The sequence below is a fragment of the Leptonychotes weddellii genome, chromosome 1 (genome assembly GCF_054177405.1).
Source record: "Leptonychotes weddellii isolate Sample4059 chromosome 1, ASM5417740v2, whole genome shotgun sequence".
In the NCBI taxonomy this organism is placed as follows: domain Eukaryota; kingdom Metazoa; phylum Chordata; class Mammalia; order Carnivora; family Phocidae; genus Leptonychotes; species Leptonychotes weddellii.
The window spans coordinates 185,191,053-185,200,141 of NC_138369.1; the positions used below are offsets into that span (position 1 = coordinate 185,191,053).

At 47.2% G+C, this 9,089-nt stretch overlaps 1 protein-coding gene across 5 annotated transcripts in view; it reads left to right on the forward strand.

Annotated features, from left to right (window-relative positions):
• The window catches only part of DOP1B (DOP1 leucine zipper like protein B), a 106,260-nt gene continuing 97,171 nt past the window's right edge, over positions 1 to 9,089 (forward strand). For 4 of the 5 annotated variants that reach the window (XM_081799781.1, XM_081799795.1, XM_081799801.1 and 1 more), the window contains exons 1-2: positions 1 to 160; positions 6,668 to 6,832. In XM_081799781.1, the coding sequence (XP_081655907.1) occupies positions 6,695 to 6,832 (138 nt within the window). In that variant the 5' untranslated portion in view covers positions 1 to 160; positions 6,668 to 6,694. Of the gene's footprint in view, positions 161 to 247; positions 266 to 6,667; positions 6,833 to 9,089 lie in introns of those variants that run through there. The other variant, XM_081799787.1, reaches the window with a different exon arrangement.

A 9,089-nucleotide genomic window follows, 5' to 3' on the forward strand; every position in this document is an offset into this window, starting at 1 on the left:
GGCTGGGGCCGCCGCCGCTCGGGCTCGGGCGCGGCGCTTCCTCCCCAGTTTCGGCTCCGGGCTGAGCTGCCGGGGCCACTCGCTCTACCTGCCACAGCCCGGCCAGTTCCTCCGCGCCGCACGTGGGCGCGCCCGCCGACAAGGGACGCTGCCGCCGCCGGTAAGCCAGCCCCGCGCCCTCGGCCGCTGGGCGAAGCCCGGGCAGCCGGGGCGTCTCCTCCCGCGGGCCCGGGAGCGACGAGGCGGCGCGGGCGTCCTCCCCAGGGTGCGCAGGGTTCGAGCGGCGCTGTGAGGGCGGTCCCGGGGCGAGGGGGGCTCCCCGACCGCGGCCCGGGCCCGCGGCGTGCACTGCTGCAGTGCGGGGACGGCCCCGGCGAGGCCGCGCGTGGGCGTGGGCCCCGGCCCGGGACCCCCGAGGGGCAGCCCGGGGGCAGGGCGGGGTCCCTCAGGCTCCCCGGCCCCCCGCGGCAAAGGAAGGGCGGCCAAGCCCTCGCCGGCCCCGCGCGGCCTCCCGTCGGGCAGGTGGAGGTCAGGTGGGTCACCGCCCGCCCTCTCCTCACCTCGGCCGGCGGACGACGGAAAGCCGCGCCTTTGTTTGCGGTGCGGTCCTGGTCCCGGCGGAGGGCTAGGGACCGAAACCTTTGTAAAATGAGGGCTTTTCTGTTAAGGGAAGATCTAAGAGTCTCCCAGACTGTCCCCTGGAGAAGGGATGGGAGCCGCAGTGCGCGCGCTCTCCCCGCCCGGTCCGGGAGTCTTGCAGGATCCCCGCCAGCTGCCGGGTGGATGGACCTTTAGCAACTCGTAGGGCGGCTGCTGATGGAGACTGTTACCCGCAGGTGTTTCCCTAACCTGGGACAGTCGCTCTGTATTTGGAGAAACCTTTGTAGGATTTTTTGGTAAGGCGATGGAGGCCTTCCCCTCCCCCCACAAAGCCTGCTCCCGTTAGTCTTAAAATTTTTAACACTGCAATTTAATTACCACTCTGAAAGACCAAATTCAAAATAATGTGCCCCAGCGTTGATTAAACCAATGGCAGAAGAATGTTTCTGTGCTGTCGACTAAGAGTCATTATCTAATGTTCTTGCTCATGAGAGGGTGGCTGTTTGTGATTTTTCACTCTTTTCATCTAATTCACATGTTCCCTCATGTAAACATCTTTACAGTTGACTTCCTTCTGATCTGGCAGTTGATTTTTCGCCTAAACTTGTTTTTTTTTTTGTTTTTATTTTTGTTTTATTTTTTTTTTTAAAGATTTTATTTATTTATTTGAGACAGAATGAGAGAGAGCACATGAGAGGGGGGAGGGTCAGAGGGAGAAGCAGACTCCCTGCCGAGCAGGGAGCCCGATGCGGGACTCGATCCAGGGACTCCAGGATCATGACCTGAGCCGAAGGCAGTCGCTCAACCAACTGAGCCACCCAGGCGCCTTCGCCTAAACTTGTTTTTCTAAGAATTTAGAATGGATAAGATGAGAAATTTCTTAATGACATATTCAGCTTTAAGGCGGATACATCTGGTCAGATATACTTGTTTATATGATTACTTCTTTGTGTATGTAATTGTTAGTAGGCTATGGAACTCTTACTGAGCTCAGTCTCTCACAGGAAAGGTATTCAGGATAGGTTGCAAGATCATTGTCAGAAGAGCTATTTAGGGGCTGAACTGTTAATTTTACCTGTAGCATAGTATAGTAAATAAAGGCTCTGTGCCATTGTGCTAACCTGAGCTGGATTCCTATCGCTGCCGGTTGGTTGTTGAGGGCCCTGGGCAATTTTCTGGGGGCCTGATTCCCAATATACTCCTCTTGAGCAGCCTCAGGATAATACCCATGTCATAGGATTCTTGTGTGTTGCATAAGATAAATGCATGCATAATGATGGATTTACCAAGCCCACCCAGACTTGCCTAGTAGCATAGTATTGAATGCCCCATATTTTGAAATAAAGGAGCTTGCTTGAATAACTATTTCTAAACTTCTCATCTGTGCTTTTAGTTACACGGAATAGTACTTTCTTCGTGTAGCCAACCATAACATCGAACTGCTCCAGTTACCTGCTCTACCTGGCCAACACCTGCCTTTCCATGAGCAGTGGTGCCTTTTTGCCACCCCAGCTCCTAATTACAAACTATCGCAGATGAAGGCTCTCCCTTGTTTTTTGTTTTTTTAAGATTTATTTATTTATTTGAGAGAGAGAGCGAGGAAGAGAGCAGCAGAGGAAGAGGGAGACCCGCTGAGCTGGGAGTGCCATGTGGGGCTCCATCCCAGGACCCAGGGATCATGACCTGAACCGAAGCACACGCTCCGTGGACGAGCCACCCCAGCACCCCAAGGCTCTCTTCCTACTAACTAGCCACCCACATTTGACTCTGAGCACTCCTCTGCTGGTAGTTGGGCTTCCTCTGTCTTTTCCTTGTGCCAGTGTTAACTCAGGACACCTTCTGTCACTGTGTGTGCCACCTTAAATGGAAATTATGTGTTTAGGTATTTCCTCTTGTATTATGTTATGAACTATGAAAGTGGAACTCTGTTTTTTTTTTCCATGTTTCTTTGCCCAGTGCTTAGACACAATATGGTGAAGACTATGCATGGAGTTTTGCAGTGGTTGAGATGCTACATTTCAAACCTGTAAATTTCCTGGGGAAAAAAAAAAGCTGTGGACTATTTGGATGTACTACATCTTACTTGGGAAAATAAACTACCATCTCTCATTGCCATCCTTTAATATTTTTAAAAAGTGTGAAGGCAAAGGGCACCTGGGTGGCTCAGTTGGTTAAGCGGCTGACTCTTGATTTTGGCTCAGGTGATGATCTCAGGGTCCTGGGATGGAGCTGCACATTGGGCTCTGCGCTCAGTGCAGAGTCTGCTCGAGGATTCTCTCCTCCCTCTGTCCCTCCCCCTGCTTGCACGCTCTATCTCCTAAAATAAATCTTGAAAAAAAAAATGTAAAGGCTAGTATTTCAGAAAAAGAGGCCTTCGCAAAAATCAGTGGGCAGTCTTATTGTGTACGTTCATATACAAAGTACAGTATATTTTTGCAGAGAGCCACAGCATGTGCAAAGGCTCTGGGATAGGCAGAGTCAGTTTAGAATAAGCAGAGTGTCTTGAAGAGAGAGGCCCTTGTAGGCCGTGGGGTGGGGAAGTTTGGATTATTATAAGCTTAATGGGAAGAGTTTAAACATGGTGGGGATGTGCTGTAATTTATGTTTTAAGAGGATTCTTGGACTGCTATGTGAAAACCATTGGAGAGGGGTGAGAGTGAAGGAGAACCATCAGGAAGTGTCTGCAGGCTTATAGGGGAAAGGTGGCTTGCGCAGTGGTGCGGCAGAGATGGAGAGCAATCGAGTCCACAGATATTTTGGAAGAACAAGAAGCGGGACTTGGGTGTGTAAGGCAGGTGAAGAGAAGGAAGAGCGGGGCACCTGGGTGGCTCAGTCATTAAGCATCTGCCTTCAGCTCAGGTCATGATCCCAGGGTCCTGCGATCGAGCCCCGCATCGGGCTCCCTGCTCAGCGGGAAGCCTGCTTCTCCCTCTCCCACTCCCCCTGCTTGTGTTCCCTCTCTAGCTGGCTATCTCTCTCTCTCTCTCTCTCTCTCTCTCTCTGTGTCAAATAAATAAATAAAATCTTTAAAAAAAAAAAAAAAGAAGGAAGAGTCCAGGATGATGTCAAAGGTCCCATGAATGGTGGGGCGGGCCACTTCCTGAGGAAAGGAAGACTGGAGAAGGAGCACTGAGCAGGTAGAATCAAGAGTATAGGGATTTTTTAAAAAACAGCTTTACTGAGGTGCAGTTTTTTTAAAAAAGATGTTATTTACTCATTAGGGAGAGGGAGCGAGCATGAGCCGGAGTGGGGGGCGGGTCAGAGGGAGAGGAGAAGCTGACTCCCCACTGAGCAGGGAGCCCCGACATGGGGCTCCATCCCAGGATCCTGAGATCATGACTCAAGCTGAAGGTAGACGCTTAACCGACTGAGCCCCCCAGGCACCCTCTCAAGGTGTAATTTATAGACCCTAAGTCTTATACATTGATTTCAGTGTACAATTCAGTGATTTTTAGTAAATTTACAGAGTTGTGCAACCATTGCCGTAATTCAATTTTAGCACGTTTCCATTACCCCCGGAAGATTCCTATGCCCATTTGCAGTTCCTCCTTGTTGCTACTCCCTTCCCTAGGCGACCACTAATCTACTGGCCATCTCTACAGATTCACTTGTTCTGGACATGTAATATGAATGGAATCATACAATATGTGGCCTTTTGTGTGGCTTCTTCTGCTACGTTATGTATTTCTCAGGTTCACCTTTACTGTCGTATATATCAGTACTTTGCTCATTGTATGGCTAGACCATATTTTGTTGATGGATGTTTGGGATGCACTAAGTTTGAGACACCTATGGCAGATCTGGGCAGATGAGTCAAGTAGGTATTTGCATGAATCTGGACCTCAGAGGGGAAGGTTTGGGCAGGCATTATAAATCCAGGGTCATTAGCATGAAGATGGTATTTGTAAGTTGTAGGAATGGGGAGATGACCAAGGATAGAAAGAGAACAAAACTTGGTGCCAGGGAATGGCAGTATTTGGCAATAGGATAGAGGAGGATTAGCCGGCAGAGGAGACGGAACAGTGGAGAGGTGGAAACCAGCACAGGGCTGGTGGGGCCAGAGGAGGGTATGGGCTGAAAGGAGGCTGTTTTGCGAAGTAGGGAATGGTCTGCTGCACAGTACTGCTGAGGTAGAAAGTCCACTGACGTTGGAAACTTGGAAGTTGTGGTGGCCTTGGGAATATCGGAATGGGCGCAGAATGACCAGAAAGTGAAGTAGCGGATACCATGGGATTCTTAGAAATTCACCAATAAATGAAAGATTCAGGTTTAAAGAACATGTTGTACCTACAGTTCAGTTTCTGTCCTCTATGATATTTGCCATTTTGCCTGAGGACACGCAACTTGGTTAGCTAACTACAGCATTCTCAGTGTGTTTAACGGTATCACATTGCTCTATATTTTACTGTCTTTTCAGACTGTGTACTAGTGAAATACTAGCCTCGTATATCAGGATTGTGTTTGGTTGTGAGTAGCAGAAAACTTGATTGAACGGTGGCTTAGATCAGCTCTTCTGTGCAGAAAACATCGAGTCCAGGGTTGACATGGTGCCTTCTTAAAGTCATCTCTGGCTTCAGCTGCTATGTCTTTCTACTTACCCACAAAAGTCGTACACCCAGGATGGCTTTTGCCTCTTGCTTGCCACACATGGCTTCACCTCCAACATCAAACCTTTGTTCCAGGCAGAAAGAAGGGCAGGAGTAAAGGGCAAGAGGCCCGGGCCAGAGGAGTCTACCTCCTTTCAAACGGCTTTCCTGGAGGCCCCACCACCAGCTTCTACTGACCCCTCATTGCCTAGAGCTGTTAGCACTATCCTGAGCAAAATTTGGGTTCCCTTAGTATGGAAAAGGGGACAAGGAATTTTAGGGTAGGTGCCTGCCACGCTTTAAGTAGATCTTCATCAGATGAAGACTAAAGAAGGAGGGCAAATCAGAACCCTAAGGCGTCCCTTTTGAGAAAATGCCAAAGTATGGAACTTGGTGCCAGATCAAGGGAACCATTGAACATTTCCATATCTTGTGGAATATTTCTCAAAGTTGTAATTTGTTTGAATAAACTGATAGATTGACCTACAGATTTTTTTTGTTAATGAAAGAATAAAAACAAAACTTGACATAAGCATGCACTCGTATTGCGTCCATTGTCACGTATAAATGATGGATATTTTCATGAAGTCAAATGAGTGCAGCATTCCGTGCTGTTCTTTGTTTCCTTCTGTCACCTTGGAGACAAAAAGAGGAAATGGTTGCTGTTGGAGCCAGGATGAGACCGTATTGGTCTCAGGCTTTATAATAGCTGCAGTGGTTCATACATAATGAATGCATCTAGCCACAGGAAAAAAATAAAAGAATCCGTCAAAGAATATACAAGGTCAAGAAGAATAAAATGGTGATTGCTTGGGCCCTGGCGTCACCACCCCATGTCCAGGCTCTACACATGGAGGCGTGGAGCTGTCAGGGCAGCGGCTGGGTGGGGGATTGTTGGGTGATTGGAGCTTAGTAGCTAAACAGGCACCTGGTGGATTTCTGGCGACACTGATTTCAAACAGTGCACTCTTACATCCTCATTTTTTAAACTTTTTTTTTTCCCCTATCAGATTTTCTTCTAGAATATTTCCAATCCTCTAACATAGTCTAGTTGTAAAGGATTGGATCACTAAAGAGGTTGCTCTGGTTAATAGCATTGACCTGCTTTTCCTTAGCTTTTATAAATGCCCTACAGTAGGAAGGGCCACCTGCATTCAGAATTACCAGTGGGCAACAATATTTAGTGAGCGGCTTTGTAAGTTTTACTCCTAGAATTAATTTTGTCAGTTAAGAGGAATCCTGGCATTTTTGCTTCTTTTCTGCTCCGTGCATTTGTCTCCCTCAGAATCCAAGAGGACCGGAACTGTTTGTCTTTTGTCTACCACAGTGCCTGGCCCAGGAGCCTTGCTAAATATTTGAGTTGCATTGCTGAGTGAGTTTGTGCACGGTTGTTTTGTGGACACGTGTCCACCGTAGCTCTGGGCCGGGAATGCTCTGTGTCCTTGAGTAGCTCCCTCATTTCTTTCTTGATTCACTTTTAGATACTTTCTCCACTGTGAGAATGTAAGATGGATCCAGAAGAGCAGGAACTCTTGAATGATTACAGATACAGAAATTACTCTTCGGTGATAGAAAAGGCTTTAAGAAATTTCGAGTCCTCAAGTGAATGGGCGGATCTCATATCTTCACTGGGCAAGCTCAACAAGGTATGTGGGGTGTAGAGTATTTAGATTGCATGGAGGCGGGGACACAGCTGTCTTTTTATTGTTTCAAGGAATTCTCTTTATTATTACATGACATGCTGATTATGACAATTAGAAAATGCTGATAAGAAAATCTACCCATAATTCTGTAATTCTAGTTACCTGCTGTTAACCTGGTCAGTATACTTCCTTCCTTCCAGCTTTTTTTTTTTTCCTTCTGGGCATAGAATTATACTGTGGATGTAGTCGATGGAATAGCTGAACAGTCTTTTTCTCAACTATATTCACGTCTAAATAAGATAAACTTGAAAATTGACCAGTTATTCAAAGATAAATTATCTTTTTTTTTTTTTAAGATTTTATTTATTTGAGAGAGAGAGAAAGTGGGGGGAAGTGCAGAGGGAGAGAATCCCAATCAGACTCCCCGCTGAGCGTGGAGCCCAACGCAGGGCTGGATCCCAGGACCCCAAGATGAGGACCTGAGCTGAAACCAAGAATCAGAGGTTCAACCGACTGCACCACCCAGGCGCCCCAAAGATGAATTATCTTTCATGTGCTACTTAGGATTTTTATGGCTTTTTCTTCTTTGGTCTATTTTTTGGCCATTTGACTTCTGATGGGTAACTCATGGAAGACCAGGGGATGACATAAATACTGAAATCTGCCCAGAAATTGTGAGTGTGTTTGGATGAGGAGAAAAGGGTCTGGTCTAGGAAGATCAAAACTGGTCACATGCAGGCTTGACCTTGTGTTCTGTAGACGGGACCACCGTGTGTTTCTGTCCTGCCCAAAAGGATGACCTAGTAAAGCCCAAGGCTTCTACTCTAGGTAGAAGATATTTGGGCTTGAAGACACTGTTCCCAGGCTTTGTTGCTGCCTGGCTGGGGCTCCTGCCTAGGATACCTGACTTTGGAACCCTAGTGCCATATGGGACTTGGGAGATGCCCATGCGTCCTCTTCAGCTCTCCGCTCATGAGGTCATACACACCGGGGTCTTCTAATGAAGAGAAAGAATTTCTCCATTCACCTCCTCAGGGAATGCAGGGAGGGCGTGAGGAGGGAGTGAAGAATGCCGGTAGTTACGACAGGTAGTGGCCAGGAAACTAGGTGGTCTCTAGCAAGGTGTATTTACCACACGTGAGTGTCATGGCTGGCCTGTCTGGGATAGACAGAGGTACTAAAACAGCAGATAAGAGCTTGAGAGTGCTTTGGCTGTAGAGCTCCAACTCAGGAATTCGCAAGGTGAAGACAACAGTGTCTTACATGAAGGTGCGTCTCTTTTTTAGAAGGGAGAAGCACTGAAATGGGATTTAGGCATTTTCAAGTTCTTCTAGGTGTTTCAGTATTTTATTTAGTACTTGACTCTCCTGAAATCTAAAAATAGCAACTTATTTTGGGAGGGGGTGTGTTCATTTCTTTTGTTATTGTTGAGGTAAAATCCACAAAACCTAGAATTTGTCATTTAGCCATTTTAGAGCGTACAGTTACGTGGCTTTTACTAAGTCGGAGTGTTGTGCAACCGTCACCACCAGCCAGTTCCAGAACGTTTTCACCAACCCAGAAAGAAACCCTCCCATCCCCGCCCCCCCAGGCCCTGGCAACCACTAATCGACTTTCCGTGTCTATGGACATTTCATATACATGCACACATACAATATCCTTTTGTGTCTGACTTCTTCCACTTAGCGTGTTTTCAGGTTCATCCATGTTGTAGCATGTATCAGTGCTTCATTGATTTTTAGAGCTGAACAATACTCCATTATATGGATACACCACATTTTGTTTATCCACTCATCTGTTGATGGACATCTGTGTTTCTACCTTTTGGCTGTTATGAATAGTGTTGCTGTGAACATTTGTGTACAGATTTGTGTACACCTGTCTACACTTCTTTGGGGTATAGACCGAGAAGTGGAATTACTGATTCTTTGTGTAACTATGAGGAACCACCAGCCTGCTTTCTCAGAGGCTGCACTGTTTTATGTGCCCACCAGCAATGGACGAGAATTTGTTTCTTCATATCCTCGCTAATGCTTCAGATTTTTTTTAATTTTTGTTTTGTCTTTTTTTTTTTTAAAGATTTTATTTATTTATTTGAGAGAGAGAGAATGAGAGAGAGAGCACATGAGAGGGGGGAGGGTCAGAGGGAGAAGCAGACTCCCTGCCGAGCAGGGAGCCCGATGTGGGACTCGATCCAGGGACTCCAGGATCATGACCTGAGCCGAAGGCAGTCGCTTAACCAACTGAGCCACCCAGGCGC